Source organism: Dendronephthya gigantea, unplaced genomic scaffold (assembly GCF_004324835.1).
Source record: "Dendronephthya gigantea isolate DGI-Jeju-01 unplaced genomic scaffold, DenGig_1.0 000135F, whole genome shotgun sequence".
NCBI lineage: Eukaryota > Metazoa > Cnidaria > Anthozoa > Malacalcyonacea > Nephtheidae > Dendronephthya > Dendronephthya gigantea.
In genome coordinates, this window is record NW_021163145.1 from 271,039 (window position 1) to 292,642 (window position 21,604).

General features: G+C 34.8%; 1 protein-coding gene across 1 annotated transcript in view; it reads right to left on the reverse strand.

The window, feature by feature from the left end:
• Positions 1 to 20,228, reverse strand: part of LOC114536408 (extracellular matrix protein A-like) — a 36,702-nt gene extending 16,474 nt beyond the window's left edge. Inside the window, exons 1-12 of the mRNA XM_028557764.1 lie at positions 20,165 to 20,228; positions 18,607 to 18,991; positions 9,677 to 10,065; positions 9,088 to 9,207; positions 8,486 to 8,602; positions 6,968 to 7,084; positions 5,663 to 5,779; positions 5,322 to 5,438; positions 5,029 to 5,145; positions 3,995 to 4,114; positions 3,578 to 3,697; positions 2,459 to 2,837 (exon numbers count right to left, since the gene is read on the reverse strand). Of these exons, the coding sequence (XP_028413565.1) occupies positions 2,459 to 2,837; positions 3,578 to 3,697; positions 3,995 to 4,114; positions 5,029 to 5,145; positions 5,322 to 5,438; positions 5,663 to 5,779; positions 6,968 to 7,084; positions 8,486 to 8,602; positions 9,088 to 9,207; positions 9,677 to 10,065; positions 18,607 to 18,991; positions 20,165 to 20,207 (2,141 nt within the window). The 5' untranslated portion in view covers positions 20,208 to 20,228. The remainder of the gene's footprint in view (positions 1 to 2,458; positions 2,838 to 3,577; positions 3,698 to 3,994; positions 4,115 to 5,028; positions 5,146 to 5,321; positions 5,439 to 5,662; positions 5,780 to 6,967; positions 7,085 to 8,485; positions 8,603 to 9,087; positions 9,208 to 9,676; positions 10,066 to 18,606; positions 18,992 to 20,164) is intronic.
• Positions 20,229 to 21,604: the final 1,376 nt, after the last annotated feature.

Consider the following 21,604-nt stretch of genomic DNA (forward strand, 5'->3'; position numbering starts at 1 on the left):
CCATCCTGACTGGCTTCAGACTTCATTTTCATAAGTTCGTCACTAAGGGACTGCATTTGCTGTTCCAACATAGAGTTTTTTTATTTTTCTTCCTCGAGCTCGAAACGCATTCGGGACATCTCGTTTACCAGATCCAGAGCCCCAGAAAAAAGATCGTCGTGAGTGTTGATCAGCGATTGCATAGATTCTACTCTACTTTGTAGTATTTCTATATTAAGACTGATGTCTTCAAAGCATAGGTCTGATTGAGGCTGTGGGATATTATTTCCTGCGAGATCAGAAAATGTTGGTGCAATTGAGTTTATCAGAAAAGCCCTAACGTATTCGCCAGTTTTACCGTTAAAGGATAGACTGTTTAACTTTCCAGAGTACCATGTCACAGTAAAATCTGAGATATCGCTGACAAATCTTTTTGCACTGCCGCCAGGCGACCGCCACTTTCCACGTTGTGCTAAAGCTTGTTCAACAAATTTTTTCAACAAATTATAATCATTGCACCAAGATAATCTTTTCCCGTCGTATACAATATTTCTACAAATGATATTGTTGTATATGACGTTGAAATCCCAAGAATTCATAGAATCTTCGTCGAAATTAACAGAGCTATATCGCATATAACTGTCCGCCATGTTGCAATGCAGCGACGACACACACTAAAGTGATATATATATATATATATATATATATATATATATATATATATATATATATATATATATATATACATATATATAGCATCTTATAGTACTACTATAACATTTTATAGTATTGAGCACATATATATATATATATATATATATATATATATATATATATATATATATATATATATATATATATTTATACATATATCTAGCATCTTATAGTACTACTATAACATCTTATAGTATTTAGCACTCTTTTGTCTTTTCGAACAACAAGATTATACTTATATATTTATACATATTTATATATATATATATATATACACCCATTTGCAAAAACGTTGGCCGCAGATAGATAGATAGATAGATACTCGAAGCCTAATTAGAATTGCATATGATTACATATGCATGGGATTTCTATAATATTATACAACATATGCAATTCTAATTAGATTTCGAGTATCTATCTATATATCTATCTGCGGCCAACGTTTTTGCAAATGGGTGTATATATATATATATATATATATTATATATATATATATATATATATATATATATATATATATATACATATATATATATATATTTATATATATATATATATATATATATATATATATATATATTATATATATATATATATATATATATATATACACCCGTTTGCAAAAACGTTGGCCGCAGATAGATATATAGATAGATACCCGAAATCTAATTAGAATTGCATATGTTGTGTAATATGATTGAAATCCCATGCAAATGTAGTCATGCATATGCAATTCTAATTAGACGAGTATCTATGTATCTATTTATCTATCTGCGGCCAACGTTTTTGCAAATATGAAAATTTTTATAAATATGAAAATATCTTTAATTTCCAAATATGTTTGTTTAGCTCGGTGGCGTTTTTCTTTGATTTATAATATTGCTCAACAGCATTGTGTATTGTGTTGAGCTCTCTCTCTTGACGTTGTGATATATATATATATGTTGTGTATTGTGTTGAGCTCTCTCTCTTGACGTTGTGATATATATATATATATGTTGTGTATTGTGTTGAGCTCTCTCTCTTGACGTTGTGATATATATATCGAATGTGGTAGGGACTTGTTAGGGTTTAAAAAAGTTAACAAGACTAATTTCTCAAATGTATTTCACTATAAATCTGAATGTGTTATGAGATAGATGACATTATAATTTGATTTATTTTATAAACTCCGTTTTCAAAATGACAAAAAAATATAATGAAAATATTCGCGTGCAAAAACAAGTCGAGGGGTAACGTAGAAGTTTCGTGAAGTTGTATGAGACGTCTGATGTTATATTTGACGTTAATTAATAATTAAAATAAGTAAATGTTACCATAACACTAGCTATAGTTCAGTGACATAACTTCTAGAAAAAGGTAAGAACGTTGTCGTAGTTTTGCCATTTTTTCACAAAAATATGAGGGTAAACTTTGATTCTTTAAAAATATACGGCCGTTTAGAGTCGCTATGACTACAAATAACAGTGCTTCCACGCCCAGAAAAATATTTTCATACTTCTTTTTTCACATATCACGTAATCTCCAAACCCTCAACCCACACAAATTTTCTATCATGTTACCATCCCTTTATGCTTAACTAATTTCGTTTAACTGAGGCGAGGGGTTGATTGCTGCATGCATGTATTTCTAGTTAATTTATCTATTAGCTGATTGCCGACAAGGCGCGTAGCACTGACTGTAAAGTGACGAGCAACAAATTTTGAGCGAGTATATCAAAATTTTTAGAATTTTTTATTTATTCACGTGTTAATTATTTGCGTACCTGCTATCTGGATCACTATCCAAGTCGTCAACATTAGAAATATTGGTTGGATTAAGCTCCGTTATATTTCCAGTATTCAAGTCAATAACATTTAGTGATTTGAATAGTCCAGTAACGTAGTAGACCTTTCTTGTTATATGATCTACTGTAAACCGAGAGATGGTCGTGAGAGATGCTATCGTGGTTGCATTACTTCCGTCCAGTTTAACTGTGATCAGACTGGTGCCATCGTAGTAGAGGAGTCTTTTAGTCCCAGAATCATAATTTAGTTTCACGTTGGTTGCGGATAATATGGTCACAGTCGTGTTACCGTCAGAAAATACGCCTTTGATATCATCGGTTGTTGCATAGTATATGGCTTCCACTTTGCACGTCAACACTACCCAAATTACAAAAAAATAATTATTATAGAGAATACATAGGCAAACTCTGACTGTACTGTCAAAATACCTACAACACTCGCCGTTAAACGTTAAAAAGACTTTAATATCTATAATTTATAATTATTATTCACTGTAATTTGTACACAATATTCGCTTTGATTGGTTAGCCTTGAAATAATTATGACGTCAAATTTGCAAAATATTATAACTCCTAGTATTTGTAATTATGACTATATAATTATGGCGTCAAATTTATAAATAATTCCTGGCATTCTGTAATTATTAAGTCTTCAATACAAAATAATAGTTTCCAAAATCAATTTAAAATCAATAAATCAGAAAATAATTACTCAATAAAATAGTTTCACCGTATGCTTACCTAAAGGCAAGCGCCCCAGGGTAACGGGATTCAGGGCTAGGCAGAATAATTTACCAGGCCTCGAAAATTGTAATTGCATTGGAAGATTATTTTAAAATATTCTTTAGAAATCCATGACCAATAGCGTTGTTATTAAAGTATTTTGAATTTAAAATTAAGTATTTCAATTTATTCCGCCTAATCCTAGATCCGCCACTGAAGCCTAACTTTTGGCTTGATAATTAATTCACAATATCACGCTCAATCTCGTCCAATAATTTTTTCATAAAATTATGTATTTTAAATGATTCCGAGGATACCCCTAGATCACATGGCAGCTGAACCCGGCCCTTATGACTGCTAAACCCTTGCGTTTACCTTCACAAAAGAAGCCATCACCACTGTAGTTTGCTTTGCAAGCGCAATAGTATGATCCATCCACGTTTGTGCAAGTTGCATTTGTATGACAGGAAGCATTTCGTTCACATTCGTTGATATCTATATTCGATATAATTGTACAAATTTACGAAATGATCCCCTGGAATAAATAAATCCTATTAAATTAATCGGTATTTCTCTCTTGAAGAAATAAAAAAGATTGAAACAGATATGACTGTATAGCTATTTAACGGATTTAGCATTTTAACATCGTATAATTATCATACACAATGCAGGAGTTGCCAGTCGCGGACGTTTATAAAGTCTTCTGTAACATCAATCCTTGCAATGTGTTCTAAAACTTTGATGCAATTGAAAAATGAAAAATGTTCAAAATATGACCACCCTAAAACTTGCCTGTGCAATTTGTTCCATTCCCTTCAAACCCAGATAAGCACTCGCACGTGTAAGAACCATTAGTGTTCATACAATTCGTATTGAAACCACATGGATCACCCTCCGCACATTCATCGATGTCTGTCGAAATTTAAAATGAAGAGGTTAAATTAGGTTGATATGAATGGCAATACACCCTTCTTCCCCTAATCCAATCTTTTCGTACTTAAAACATTAATAATGTTATTATCTGAATATCAAATTTAACGTTATTGATAATTTTTACTTACTACCTATATAATTCCACAGTAAATGGAGTTCTAGGCTAGGGATGTATTCCGATGGAAAACCTGCGAGTTTGTAACGTGCCCAATAATACCATTTAAATTTCACAAATTGAGAATTTCATATTTTCTGTCAAAGTGTCACTTTTTGAATTGCACGGCATTATGGAATTTACTATGTGAAAATAAACGTCTTATACACAGTCTAAATTATTTCATTGTTGAAGACAAAAATTTCATGTGTGAATAGTTTTTTACATAGGAAAACTCATATTAAAAAAAATAAAATTGATATATGAAAGTAGCATTTCACATTTGAAAATCACTTTTCTTATGTGAAAATCAAATTTCAAATAATATTATGAAGTTTTCGATTTCATATATGAAAATGTTCATTTCATATATGAAACTCCTATTTCATATGTGAAATGTTTATGTTATGTGAAATTTTTGTAAAGCACAACAGTAAATATAGGTGTATATTAACGCTATCGTAAAGTATAATATGAAAGAATTAGGTAACGTTACACGGTTTTAATGTAAACGTACACTAAGTTTGTTTAGGTAGAGAATTTCTCTTTTTACACCAAGAAAGTGTTATAGGAATGCTGATATGGTGTATGCATAGCACACTCACTCTTTATAACACTTAGAAAAATTGAGGCAACATTTTGGACAATGCAATTCCGGATTTTTAATGAAACAACCAAGTTTTGCTAAAATCTAAAGTATATTGTACTGATACGCTCTCGTATATCACCCAAGGTTTACCTGTACAGCTAGCGCCGTTTCCAGAATAGCCTTCATGGCAGGTACACACATATGAGCCATCGTTATTAGTACAATTTGCATTTCCATCACAAGGATTTGTTTGACATTCATTGATATCTGTAGGGAGATACTGGATGATTTTAGTGCAAAAAACCTTTTTTTAATAATTAATCATATAAATATATCTTTGTCAAACACAATATGATCGCACAGGGAAGTTCTTTCCACATTTTGCATGAAATGTTGACTACAAAATTGTACAAAAGGCGATGCAACAGCTTATAATTATACACCTGTACAGTTTGTTCCATTTCCTGTATATCCAGTCTTGCACTCACAGTCATAAGAACCAACATTGTTGGTGCAATTTGCATTGTAACCACAAGAAGATGACTGACATTCATCTATGTCTGAAAAAAATTGCTTAATTCATGCAGTTTTGGCGATATCTTGTAATTTCATATTGTATATATTCATTGTGATGAGATAATTTTTTGCTTATCCTGCATATGTAAATAGCTCTGCATCAAGTAGCAAATATGCAGCTGTCTTTACGTCGAGACGTCAAAAAGTGCATTGTCTTGCCTTACTTTAAAACGGAAAGTGGTAAATATATCTAGTGAAAAAGTCTTACCGATACAATTTATTCCACTTCCTTCAAATCCAGTTTGGCATTCACAAATAAACGAGCCATTGGTGTTTGTGCACTTGGAATTAAAACCACATGGATCCATTTCACATTCATTGATATCTGAGAAACAATGTAACACGAGGTTTAGCAAATACAGGCATTTCAGCAGTTACTTATTAACTTAACGCTACTTTTCATACTAAAAGTGGCTTTTGCGATAATGAAACCGTTTTGAATTGTTTTGCCTCTATCATCCTTTCCCACCTCCCAATGTATCTTTTTCTATTCTACTTCTATTCAATTTTCATCATGTTTCACTGTTTGTATAGTTCGACCGTCGATCTCTTCGCTTACAACTTCAACAGATTGCTGGACTATTCTTATTCCGAAACGGCGTCCCTAGTTATAGTATCCTGATTTGGTTTAAATACCAATTAAAAACCGCGCGTTAATTGCTCTATGAGGGAAGATCTAGGACAAAAAGTATAGACTGTATAATAATAATAATGTATAATTTAGAATATAACTTATTAATAATTCATATATAAGCATTTTAGCCTCGGATTTGAACCGTAAGAAGGTCACGTGTGGTGGGCTTACACATGGTAAAGCATTATATATTTTAATTAAGATGACACGTCATATAATTTGCCACGCTCATTAGTATTCTTTATAAAATATAATGTTTCGTCCTAATTAGCATTTGTATACATGGAGCAAATTTTTTGCTCGACAACAATGCGGCGTATAAATATGATAAAACGTTCCTTTCCTATAAATCCGAGTCACCATTACGTCCTCTACACCCGCGAGGGCTTTGTTACGTACGCACGCTTTGTTTTTAAGGCTCGTCACAGCTCACAGTCGCATTGACAGACTTTCAAAAGCCGCTTCGCCCGCGCGGATGAAGCGGGAGGTAATGCAGAATTGCCTTTACCCGTTAGACGTGCCAGCGCGCGTGCAGGCTAGTTTTCAAAGGCCATTAAAATATATATCGAACTTAATTTGTGATCGCAAATGCTACTTAGCCGGTGGTCGCGATTTAGTATCTAAGCGTTTTATCTAATGCGAAAATAATTGCAAATTAGTTTCTGTTTCATACGACTCAGTGCAATATGAATACCATTTTTCTTGTTTTTTAAGATTTTAGGCTTGGTTTAGAAATATAGGTGTTCAGGAATCATCTGAATAACTGTTAAAGAAGAATACCACTTGCGCATAAGCTTTTTAAAGAAAAAAAAGTGGCAATAAACCGTATACCTGAAAATGCCTATAAATGGAAAATATTAATTGATAACCAGATCTTACCTGTACAATTTGTTCCATTTCCTTCATACCCGGTTTTACATTCACAAAGGTATGAACCACCAGTGTTTGTACAGTTTGCGTTGAAACCACATGGGTTAGCCAAACATTCATCAATATCTTTAAAAGGAAAAAAAGACGAAATATCTTATTTTAAATATTACTCTACTAAATCTATTCTCAGCCTACACTCCATCAATCACACGATGTCAGACACGATGGCTGAACTGCATGAGACATCCGGGATACTGGTCCAAATAGGGAATACACGCACCACGGTACGGATATGGGTTTTTACGGACTGCTCGTCAACCATTCAGAATAGAGGATTTAGAAAAGTCATATAATATAACCTGTTATATAATACCCCATTAAATTTAGAGCGTTTTATTGGTTGATGACGATCACGTGATATTGAATAGAAAGTCCCATTTCCCAAGAGTGCACTGGAAAGCGTTCCATTCCACTCTCCAGAGTGCAATTGTACTATACATTTTGTTCCATTGCACTCTTAATGCTTTCAGTAAATACCATCCATCAAAATGCTTCTCGCAGATATGGTTGTTGATCCATACAGTATGTTTTTTAATAAATTATATTTTTGAAACGAGACAGTCTATTTTGGTATTATATAAAACAGATAATGAATGTTTTCATTCGTGCAATGGTAAAAATATTTTCACTTGGTGAAAGATGGAATGTTCCATTCAACTCGGCTATCGCCTCGTTGAATGGAACATTCCATCTTTCACCTCGTGAAAATATTTTTACCATTGCACTCATAAACATTCATTATTTGTATATTATACAGAAATCGATGTCATAAAAATTGTCAAGCAAGACCGTTATATATTTTGATTAATCATTCGTCTTAAGGTAACGCCAATGTTCGGACGACTTGAAAAGTAGTTGATTTTCATTCAGGAACACTTTTTAGATGTTTATATCTTGATCACTTCACTCATGAAAATGCTCTAACCACAAGTTCCGTAATACGTAGTTACAATTTTATTTGAATAATCCTAATTATTTCTCTTGTTTGCAAGTATTTACGAACCAACAATTACATATAATAGACCAACTTTTTATTTAGGCGACAAAAAGGAAATTTCCGAAAAGTGCGTACTAAATTTAGTAAAATTGCCAAGTTTGGCTGCAAAATATTGCAAAGTATACCGAAAAAAAAGCCATGCGAGGTTCGCAATTTTGCATACTTTTTTGTATACGAATTTCGGTATGTTCTTTCTAGTTGTGGTGATTTATTTCCTTCTTGTTACCTAGATCGCAAGTTGATCCATTAATCACGCTACATTGCTTTAACAAAGACGAGTCTCAGTGTTGGGATGCTGATTCCATACTCTTGCCTCTGAGCCGCAGAGGTTGCTGAACTGTTGTTCATTGAAGTTAAGACCCTTAATGACCTTTATTCTACATGGAGTGAAGTGTCACATAATCTTAAAAATCGTAAAGGTGCGGCTGAGTATTATGTTGAATGAATCTCCACAAAAAGTGATGCTATACCTGTACAATTTGTTCCATTTCCCTCATATCCTGTTTGACATTTACAAATGTAAGAACCAAAGGTGTTTGTGCAGTTTGTATTGTATCCACATGGACTATTTAAACACTCATCGATATCTAGGAAGTTTGGAAAAAAATGCGATAATTAAGTTATAAGAAATAAACAAAATCGCTTCTGGTCAACTCTAAAAACAACTAATTTGTTCCTGATTAATTAAAACACGGCGGAAAATGTCAGTGTGCTGCACACGGACTTGAGCGTCAACAAGTTGCATAAACTAGTAAAACTTTAGACGATTATTGTATTGTAAGGTGTTAACAATCGTGGGTGAGGGTGCAACAGACTCATTTTTGTTACCGAAAACAACAACAGCTTTGTGTTTATACCTGTACATATTTCAATAATACCCTTATATTGAAATCAGAGTAAGGTAAGTCATCGTGTTCATGCAGTTCTAATCCTTGCGGCAATTTTGGAAATTTCAAAAAATTAAGACTTGTCGTCTGATGGAAACTAATATAAAGAATCATTCTAAAAATAGGATTTCCATTATAGCTAATCGGTATTGTCTGGTGCATTTTAAATTCTACTTTCTGTATACCTTTGCAATATGTTTGATTTCCAGTGAAACCAGTGTCACATGAACATACAATAGTGCCAGGGGAGTTCGTACATGTCGAGTTTGCAGGACACATATTATTCAAAGCACAATGGTCTTTATCTAAAGGAAGAAAACAACTCAGGTACTGTTTACATGAGCCCAATTACCTAAGATTGAGCGAAACGAAAGATAATTTTGAGGTTATTAAAATAAATCAGTTTATGAAACTAAACAAGCGCATGAATACATCCCATGATTGTATGCTTATTTTAGAGCCTAAAAATCATCTCAGGCTTCGTTTTGCAAACGCAATATCCTGAAAATTTGGAAATTACTTGAAATATTATAATTTTATTCCTCTAGATATATCTACTCGTCAGGCAACCGCAATTTTCAAGCACGTATATATGCACGTATACGAAAAATTGTAGAATTTTACATTGGATCGAGTAAATAGCTTCTAATTTCCGAAACAACGAAAGCTAGAGATAAGCGAAACTTGTTTTTAAAAGTCAAAAATACTTGCAAAAGCGTGCAAAAATCATACTATCATTCTATCAAAATTGGTTGAAAAAGAACTGCAACTTACCAGATACAACAATAATTCTTGTGGCTTCAGTTGAAAGTGAAATCGTAGTAGCCACTTCATCTGACGATTTATTATATTTATCAATTTTCGATGTTGTTGTATCGAGGAAATAATAATATCCATTTCGATCTGCAATGTCCACGGTTGAAATATTTCCTGATTGATCTGTTCCTATCTGTGTAGTCTGACCATCGTACGTTGTTTTTAATATCTTGTAATTTGTCTCAGAAGTAAATAGAATCCAGTATACGGTTTTATTCACGATATCAAGCGCAAGATTAGTGCCTATTCCAGGAACACCAGAGTGAAGAGTTTGAACAGTTCCATCAGCAAGACTGTACCGGATGAGATTTCGATTGTTTGTAAGATCAGTGGTGAAAAATATTGTTCTAGGTTGAAAAAAAATCGACATTAAATTATTGGATATTCATGCGTTTATTACCGGTTATATGTTATCATAGTTACGCAGCTCTAAAATTGCTACATAAATACATACATAAAACTTTATTTAGACACGCTAGCCTCATGAGGGGCGTGTTAAAAGATAGGTAATGGTTACATAAAAATACAAAAAATTACAAGCCGACAATATATATAGAAAAAAAACAATTATTAGTAAGTATCATCCAGGAAAAAATCAACTTCATCTCGCCGTAGATTTTATAATTCTCTTAAAGAAATGAACCCAATCAGCGTTTTTTGTATCAATAGGCAAATTATTCCAATGGATAGCTCCATTATATCTGAAACTTCTTTTAAGAAATTCCTTCTTTGGTTGTGGTAGTATTAAGTCAGTTTCACGATTCCTAAGATCATATATAGGGGGAATCACCTTCATTAAAAATCATGGAAATAACTGTTTTAAATTTGGAGGATGATCATTTAATATTTTATACATTTAAATAGATTTAGAATAATTGCGTCTCTTATTTAAAGATTCCCAGCTTAACAATTATTCAGTACGCCAACAGATCGAATATCAAAAGTAGACCCCGTTATAACTCTCGCAGCACGATTTTGCAGTCACTAATATTCAAACTGGGGCGATGTTAGACACTGAATTAGGGGGGGGGCGAAAATTTATACGCTTCTATTGCTGGATGTTTAAATTCGATTGTTTAACACGAATGATGGCGAGTAGAGTAGACCCACAATTATCGTATGAAATTTAGAACCACTTTAATAATTTTGAAAAATAAGTATGGAAATAAGCTATAATGCGAGAACAAGGCTCGAGCTTTTGGCCCCTGAGTTCATTATCGTATTATGGCTTATTTTTAAATATATTGATCGAATTAAAAATAAAATTATTTTTCTTTTTTTAAAAATTCCATCCCATTCATGGTAGTTGCATTGTTATGTTATTTATGCGCATGCGCGAACGAGAAAAGACTGGTAATCATAAACGCAATCATAGCGGTTAATCAAAAAAATTGATACTTTTTGCATACTTATAAGTTGTAATTTTTAGAATATTTCATCCAAAGACCTGTGCAACCACAAGTATTTCCACCTGGCAAAATGCATATATGTGTCCATAGAGGTCACAAAGCTGATAAGATTGTACAATGTTATCAAACGTCGACGAGTTTCGAAACAGCGACCGTTAACAAACACCTTGAAACTGATCCTTGGAGTGCGCTTATTCTCTACGTTTTGTATGCGGTGTTTTTCATCAAATCATCAGGCGATGTTGAAATCAACCGTGGACCCAAAGACGACTTCATTTGTAGCATAAAAGGTCTCGTTTTAAACTCAAAACGTTTGACAAGTTTACTTAAATTTAAAACTGACAACATAACGGAAAGCAATCTCGAACGTTTTCAAAACTTGTTTACACCGAAGATTTGGACATTGTCGGTGTTAGTGAGACTTGGCTCTCTGATCGGATCTACAGCTCTAAAATTCTACACCCGGGATAATGGTATTGTATTGTCTGGAAAGATCGTGAAGACGCGGGGGCAGGGCGGTGGTGTTTTACTGGGAATCAAACTGGTGTGTTTAAATCTGTGCGTGAAGTCGAGCATAATCACGATCTAGAGATTGTTTTGGCAGAAATTACGACTGCGAAAGACATGAATTTGCTAATATATTCATGTTATCGTCGACCAGATTGATAAATTTGAAACTCTCCTTCAAGATGTTTGCGCAAGTCATTCAAAAATTGATTTTAATTTTCCGCGCGCAAGATGGAACTTTCAAGAAAACGTTAGTGACGTAACTGATGTCAGTAAGAACTCATGTATGAAACATTAAATGACATTTTCCTGGAGCAACTGAACACAACTCCCACCAAAGGTGAAAACATTTTTGAACTTGTTATTACCAATGTACCCGACCGAGTTACGTCAAATTTTAAAACCAAGTGATTCAAACCTTTCAACCGACTAGCCTCGTTCCCAGGCGCTTTAAATAAAATAAAATATAGGAACACTAGAGGCTTTTTACATAGATCAGTGGCTAAGCAGAGCGAGCACGCAAGGAATTTTGGGGAGGACGCGACGGAGAAATGGAGCGCCTGGCAGAAAATGCAAATATTTTTTGCCAGAAATACGATTTCTGACAAATCGAGCTTTTCGGAGTTTTACTCGTGCATTCTTGCGTTTTTGGTGGTTTGTGGCCATATGAATGACCTGGAGTAATTACTCAAGAAGTTCTCATTTGACGGTAATATTTTATTACAGAATTTGGTTGCATTTTATATAATATTTAGTACGTTTTTAGAGTATACTGTCAGTGAATCTTTCGTGTTGTTCTTAAATATGCTAATAATAATATCTGTCGACCGTTATCATATTTTGATGATAAAATTATCCTTACAATAACATCTTCAAGTTCTGATGATTTGGATTTATCTTCGCTTGGGGGACAAAATGTTCCACGTAAGTCAGTTGGTATAAGCGTTGGAATTTTATTCTATCCGCTGAGTACATTAAACTGGTATATTTTCAATTGAGATTAAAATATATATATGCGCATGTTTCTATGTTTTTAAATGTCATACAGTATGTATATTTCAAATACTTTTTATGCATGTTAACTGGGCCAGCTCTGCCAGTCAAACCTGAAGTTGACATTTACATTGATTTGCCTCACAGTATCTCTTTCATTTGTATGCCCCAACATTTCCTGTGTTTAACAATAAATACTGTACACATGTTCACTGTAATATACCAATGTGTAATGTGTAAAATAACTGGACAATCTAGGAGATCATTTTAACCAGAATGAAAATCCTGCAACAATTGCTATTTTTTGTTTATGACTGTGTGCTAGTTAGAAACTTTCAGCTATTTCATATAGTTATCTCCTGCTGGAGATGTGTGCTTGAATACTCTAAATGTAGTCTAGCAGCCAACTAAAGCTATCTTCTCTTGCAGATGGATGCCGTTCCGCCAAATTAAACGACAAGGTTTGATTACCGATGCTCTGACTTTGACGGTCTACAAAAACTTTCAATTTCTCGACCTCAGTCAAAACAGCGACATTAACTAGGATTGGTTCTCATGGAAAAATGTGTCTTTAGGTGCAGTATTGAAATTTGTACCGACAAGAACATTTCGAAGTCTAAACCACCTGCCTTGGTTGAAGAGTACGATACTTTACTGCATCAAGAAAAAACTCAATAAGAAGGAGAATTAAAAGATCCTGTCATCCAAGTGAACATCTCAAACAAAGATTTCAAGAACATCGCATGACCATAAAGAAAATGTTGCCTGGAAGTCGTTGCAAGTCGTTCAATTATATCTGAAATCCTTGAGCGTTGCGTGTTTCGTAACTTCGAACATTCACGTTTTCCATCAAATCAACACGAGTTGTCCCACAAAATCCTGTGTGACACAAACGATTGAAGTATTCTAATAGGTCGGCAATTAGATACCGGTAAACAGATGGATGTGATTTACTTGGACATGTCGAACGCATTCGATAAAGTTAGTCACACTAAGCTAATGCACCGACTACGCGAGTTTGGTTTTTAAGGTAAACTCCTTAACTGGTTTTCGTCATATCTCAGCAATCGTTACCAACAGACAACTGTTCCTGGTGCAACATTACGATCACTTGCTGTGACATCCAGTGTGCCGCAGGGCTCTATTCTCGGCTCCTTGCTGTTTCTTCTATGTGAAAATCACCTCTCTGAAACCGTGAGCACATCAAATATTGCAGCCTTTGCGGACGACCCGAAACTTTACAAACCTATATACTCTGTTGCTAACGCGTAGTCGCTACAACAAGATCTGATAAACTTCCAAGAGAGCTCTAGCAATGAGAACCTTGAACTGAACGCTGAGAAATGTAAAGTCTTACAAATCACAAGAAAGCTCACCAAAATAGATTTCCCTTATATAAGCTGCATAATTCTGCCCTGAAAGAACTGATCACGAACGTGTTAATTTTGGGCTACATTATAGGGCTACTAAAATGTTAGGCTACATTAGAAGAATCACTCTAGACATTAAGTCTATGTCAGTTCGTCGCACCCTATATTTGGCTTTTGTACGCTCGAAACTATGCTAAGCTTCTCATGCAAGTTTGGAGTCCACAATCTGTGGAAAACATTAAACGTTTGGAACGAATTCAACCACGCGCGAGCAAATTCATCTAGACCTGGCCTTTATGAGCGAAATTACCTATACACAGAGACTAGATATGTTGGATCTCCTACCACTCTGCTATTGGCACGAGTTTCTCGATCTCGTCTTCTTCTTTAAATTACATGGGATGGTAAACGTTGATAGAAACGTTCTGCCACAAACTCAAAACCATGAAAGAACAACAAGATCAATTGACGCCAACTGTTTACTGTTGGCCAGCACAAAGTGCAAGACTGCGACATTTAAGAAATCGTTCTTATCCAGAGTGCTGAGCATGGAATACACTACCAAAGGAACTGATATGTTGTAGTTTTAAGAACGAACTTTATATAAATAATAAAAACAATAAAAACTTCCAAACGTTTCGCTATTGTATCTATATATACAGCCGCTGTCATTAATGTTGTCCAAATCAGGTATATCAATATACCTGTCATGTGACTTATTGGTATGCACTAACTCGAGTGTGCTTGCTATGTAAATGTATCTGCTATGCGGGTGCTTCATACATTTACATAGCAAGCACACTCGAGTTGGTGCATACCAGTAAGTCACATGACAGGTATATTGATATACTTGATTTGGACAACATTAATGACAGCGGCTGTATATATATATATATATACAAATACATAAATATCAATCACGTGAGCATTAAACATTGTTTATTTCGCTCATTTTTGTCCTGTTTCTTTATTATTATCAATATTGTTAACCTTACTATTATATTTTTGAAATTTTTAATAAAGATTTTCGCGGATTTCGCATAAAATAAACGTATGCAGTAAAATCACGTGACTGATATTTACCTATTTATATATATTTCAATATGACAACCTTTTTGATAACGACTGTATATATATATATATATATATATATATATATATATATATATATATATATATATATATATATGTATATATATATATATGTAACATTGTGTATTAATAATGCCGAAGATCCTAGAACGTGGAAGTCTATCGCCTGTATTCTAAAAGCTCACTCACACTCACACTTGAGTGGGACTCAAGTGAGATGCATAATCATAACCGACAATGTATATAGACTAGTAAGACTGTTGTTAGTCTTGTCAATGCGTTCGTACGACGTTACTGATTAAGATGGCTGAAGGTAGACAATATTTTTCGCAATTGGAAAGGTCGCTGTTAACTGAATTAGTGCGAAAGCACAAAGATCGTTTTAGAAAATAAAAAGAATGATTACAAAACCATACACGAGAAAAATAAAACGTGGGAGGCTGTATCCGAACAATTCAATTCCCAGTCAGGTGTAACGAAGAGGGGTGCAAAGCAGTTAAAAAAGGGTTGGGAAAACGTCAAGGCTCGTGCGAAAAAACAACTGGCGAGAGAGAAGAGAGAGGTTAAGTTAACTGGTGGCGGTCCATCATCGTCGAAACAAGACGATGAAGCTGCGGCTGTTGCTTCTATAATTCCGGCCCAAATCGACAGCTTAAATAATGTATTTGATCGATGATGATAATTTTGAAGTAGGTGAGACAATGCAAAATCGCTATGCATGTAGGTGTTATACCATGGTATATGTTTTCAATTAATTTCCAATTACTTTTAAATTTGTACATAACATGTAATTAACTTTATTGGATGTTTAATGTATAGCATTCGATCGCGATGAAAATGAAATTGATTTAGAGACGACAACTTCAGGTGAAGTCACTGCACCGAACGAAAAAGAATTGCCGCCATCTGTCGTTGACGCTGCCCTCACACCATCGCTCACAAGAAAACCTCAAATATCCGCTGCCCAAGCACGTTGTTTGGACATGCAAAGCAAGCAGCATGAAGCAGAGATGGAGATCTTGGTGTTAAAAATACAAAATATAATAAATGAACACACAAAGAAAATGAAAGTGCTAGACGCTGAACTGCAATATTGGGAATCGATAACAAATTCAATTAAATCCACACAAGAGCAGCAACAGAAACCAAAAACACGGGCTAGGAAGCAAAATTAACGACAAAAAAGCCCTAAAAATAGGAAATGGTTGTACGAGCATATTATATATTGCTTGTTCTGGCCATTATGAAGTTGTGTAATTAGAGAACAAAAGATCAATGATGTATATTGTATTTAATAGTTTAGTATACATGTATATTATTGTGTCGTCAATATGAATACGATATGTATAATTTACGTAAAATGTCGCATTATCAGGGATCGCCGAATCCCATTTCCCAAACGTCTTTCATCAGCATGCATATCATCTAATGCTTCCTCATCAGCCGGAATATGATCTGGTTCATCTATGGGATCATTTCGGCTTCTTACGAAGTTATACAACACACCTGCATGTAGCGACAATTATAGTTAGGGACGTTTGCAGTTTTGTGCGAAGTGTCGTCGAAAGACATGGAAACATCCTTTTCTATGTCCCAAACATCCTTTTCACTGTGTTTCGTGTACGTATTTGAGCCACATTATACCTGCGTTCCGGTCGGGTCTGCGGATCAATTACTGGTGCCATTAGATATTGGCGGCATGGATAACCGCTATCACCAAGTAATATACCTGGGATATCACCACGTTCAAATTGTGCACATATGCGACTATTGTCGAATATTCTAGCATCGTGTGCGCTACAAGGCCAACGAGCGACAATGTTTAAAATTTCTAAATTTGGCCCGCAAACCGCTTGAACATTTATTGAGAAATATCCTTTTCGATTTCTAAATAGTTCAGCATTTTCACCCCCCGGGCATGGTATTTTTATGTGTGTACAGTAAATTGCACCCACAACACTTGGAAATGCACAAATTCTCCAGAAATCTAGTTTAAGTTGATCCAACATATCACTTTCAGGAAAAGTTATGTAATTGTTTTTTAAGCGTGCGATTGCCTCGGATACTCGCTTTATAATTCGACTTGCTGATGGCTGCGAAATTTCGCACAAATCTCCGCATGCTAGCTGGAATGTTCCCGTAGCGTAAAACCTGAGCGTCAACAAAAGTTGGATATCTGCGGGAATAGGTTTCCCTCGGTCGTTGTGTGCAGATATTTCTGCCGGCCTAATTATCTCCAGTAACTCTCGAAATCTTGCCTTAGTTATTCGGTATATGCCACGGAACTGCTCCTCGTCATATTTCCCATAATCAAAAATATATGGTCTCCGCCTATCTCTGTTGTTTCTTGAGACATTATCCAGCAATTCTAACCTTCTTAACCACCTTTCCGCCATATTTGAATCACTAACTGCAAATGAGTATAACTGAGTGTAGCTCAAGGGACGTATGCCTCTCACTCACACTTCACTCAAAATCTGAGCTTCACTTGAGTGTGAGTGGTGTCTTTGAAAAGTTGGAGTGTGAGTGTTGCATTATACTATGTGCACGTGAGTGTGCATGAGTGGACACTCATTGAGTGATGAGTTGCACTCATTAAGAATGAGTGTCCCCTCATTGAGTGTGAGTGTGAGTGAGCTTTTAGAATACAGGCGTATATGTTTGTCTTGTAGCGTGTCTCGTAACCTGTCTCGTTCGACTTCGTCTTGCTTACTGTTCTGTAAATGTGTTTTCGTTTTGTCCTCTGTGTTGTATTATTTTTAAGGGCCGCTGTAATTGGCGTAAGCTGTAGCGTATACCCTGACATGTAATTGTCTATAATTTGTGCTTATTATTGTACTGTATAATTTGTGTGTAACTGGCAAAGCATAATAAATAAATAAATAAATAAATAAATAAATGTCCTGATTGTTTAAGAGTTTTTATGTTGAGAACGTCAACCTATTATGTCTATGTTTTCTTATTTTAAAGGTTCAATTTTAACCATTACTCAAGTGACTATTACCTTTAATTATAACTACTGAATAAATAGTTTTATTATATACACAAGCGCCAGATATGAGGTATGCTGCAATTTCATTGGTTGGCTACTAGACAGATATTTAACAGTTATTCTGCGAACTCGAGTCGTATATGAGCTGATAGCCGACGAGGCGCGTAGCGTCGAGTGCATGGTTATCGGCAATATAAGACGAGAGTGAGCTTTTTACTTTCTCTACTAGACAGATATGAGCTAATATCTGTCTAGCAGCCAACCAATGAAATTGCAGCATACCTCATATCTGCATGGCGCTTGTGTGTATAATAATAGCTCATATCTGTCTAGTAGAGAAAGTAAACAAAATGGCGGAAAGATTTGGGAAGTTGAGTGAAATAGAAATCCAAGCCTAGTTGATAATAGCACACCAAAATGCACCTAAAGGGCGACAAAGTTTGTGTATATACGGCTCATAAACGACTCGAGTTCGCAGAATGACTGTTAAATATTATATCAAATTGAAATTGAAATTTAATGTACCTGTTATGGGTGTCGATTTGCAAATCCCTGAAATCATTGTCTGGTGATACACCAATATCTGGTAAGTCGTTCCCATCGTAGTCAATCAATTTAAGGTTAAAATCAGTCTTCGTGAGATAATAGACACTTTGATTCGCTGCATCAACAGCAAAAGGACCGAAATTTGATGGAACCGAAACATTTTTCAAATCACTCCCATCCAAATTTGAGTTGTAAAGTTTCTCACCGTCCTTATAATACCAAAGGCGGTAGTTCAGTTCGTCGTAACCAAGGGTCGCGCTTGGTGTCTTCACCAAGGCTTTAGATTCTCCGCCATCAATAGAAACATAGGAAATGTGAGTGGCGTTTGAATAAAAGATATATTCAATTTCAGCTCCATTGTTTTCTATACATTGGCAAAACATTTAAAGATTTTAGCAGTGGAAACAAACAGATAATCTGTACTGCGTACTAGGATTCGTGATGTATAGTGTTTACACCGACAGATAAATAAATATAATAAAATAAATGAAATGAATGAGATGTTAATAAAAGCGAATAAATAAATAAATTTCTGCTTATTTTGCGAATCGGTGATTAGAGCCTTTTCTTCAGAACTATCTGACTACATTTGTTTATTTTAAGTTTTGCTTGTCCGCCGTTCTTTAAAGACTTTGTATGCGATGAAAGCGCCTGTTTCGTACTGGGTCGCTATTATGGGTAGTTTGACACGTTGCGTTTTCATCATTTACATATTCGAATTGCCGGATTACAGAAGGAGAAAAGGGGAAAGTCTGGATTTTCAATAGGCTAAAAATTGAGAGAAAGATATAGTTGGTATTTTCCGATCTTTCTAAGGTTTAATCAACGTGATGATCAAATAATACCCTGATCGTGAAAGGCACTTCCATGCAGCCACAAACAATTTTAATATTTTTGTGAGCGGTGCCCTTGACCGGATCGGGAAAGATTAATCCGGCGCTGTTTGTTAGAATTGGTGGTGGTTGAATGGTTGGGTTATTGTCTTTGTATGCGGACAAACGTGTTATGGAGATGGACGGAGCGGACTTTTTTACTGTCAACGCTCAACGAACTTATGTGAGAAAAACTCCGCTCTGCGCCCAAAATACCGCCAAGTGGAAAATAGGCTTTATATACTAAAAAGCAAGCTTATAGCAGTCTGCCAATATGTATAATGGATCTCCCGTTGTGGCTAAAAGACGATTGTCGGACAGGGAACGTATTATAATTATTATGCAACACAAAAGTATTAGGATCACACAGTAGTGCTAAAAGTTGAAATGGTCACTTTATCAGCTAGCCACAGCATGCAGTTTTAGTTTCTGACGCAAATTAAACGGTATGTTTCACATTTATTCATGCGATAGCCACTTTCTCCTGAAAAAATTTATACGAGAACTCGTCTATTGAAAGACGAAAAGTCTTTGGCAGATGTGCAAATAATATTAATCGAATTTTAGTTCAATTTCTAATAATTTTGTATCGTGACTCCAATTAATTTGGATGCAATCAATAAATTATGATTAAACCCTGCTTTACGTGGTTTAACGTAACTTACCTAAAGTGAACAAAAGAAAGTAGAGAAACCATTGATTACCCATAAGGAGTATCGATCACTTTTATTTCTAGGAAAAACAAAAATATAAACAACCAGAAGTTTATATTCTTGTGGCTGAGCTGGAGAGTGCTAGGCACCAAGTCCTATATACCATGCAGAAAGACGATCTGAAGTTGCCCATATAATATGTCTAAACTGCCCAGAGATTGTTTATTATTCAACACTTTAAAAGTTATTGATTGGAATTACCTCAAACTCGAAAATGTCCAAATTTTGTTAATGAAAAATAATTTTGTATAACTATGACCATTAGGAAAAGGATCGTTCCATCCGGATATTCCAATAAATTTACACTTCATCACATGATAAGCCTAAGCTTCCAGATTTGTTAAGAAATTTATCTTTATTAAGGAATTTGTAATTTTTTTAGGGAATATATAATTAAATATTCTTCAGTATCGCTCTCGGCGAAGCTAATATAGGCACCTTATAGGATATAACAACACCAACTGTAACGGCAACGGCTCGTGTACAATAGTATTCATGAACCAGCACATCAGACTAAAATGAGTGCTACAAAGTTCAAGAGAGTTTAAACACTGCGCACGTTTTGTATACAACGGCAAACCGAACATTCTAAAACGCCAACGCTTGACATACCGCCAAAATTCCAGACTTTTTTCATGATAAAGGACAACTAAATTTTGATAGAAGTAACAAGAGGGAAATAAACCACGAGAGCTAGAAAGAGTGTACTTAAATTAGTGCAAATGAAAAGTTTGGCCGCGAAATTCTGAAAATTGCTGCAAATATAGCAATGCGAAGTCGGCAATTTTTTTACTACTTATACGTTACCTGTGGAAATACGTCGGGGAATGTGTTATGCACTTCCGGCCGTAATACAGAAGTATACATAATTTGTGAACTCCGAATGGCTATATTTTCTGTAATTTACAACAATTCGCAGCCAAAATTGGAAGTTTTACTAATTTCAATATAATTAATATTATGCTCTTTCCGAATATTTCCTCATTATCGCCTAGGTGAGATATTAGTCTAAAGCGCAAGTCGTCCATTACGATATTATTAATTTGTAATAAACAATTACGACACACTGAAACAGTGTTTCCAAAGTTATGGCACAAGGAATTTATTAAGATACTTTTGACTATCAAATGATCGTTTTGTGATTATGATCCATGACATTACCTTAAATAAACTTGGCGTATGATAAACAAACGTCAAAACAAAAAATAAGTTATTTTAAAGCACGTATATAGCGGCGTATGCTGACTAATGTTTGGCCTGGAAAATGACTGTAAAGCATTAATGTTTAGATTACCTTTTAAAAGCAGAATTTTACTTCGAAAGTTTTACTTTACACTTTTACTTCGTTGTGTTTGTTGTGAATAAAAGAATGGTAGGTAGAAATAATTCTCA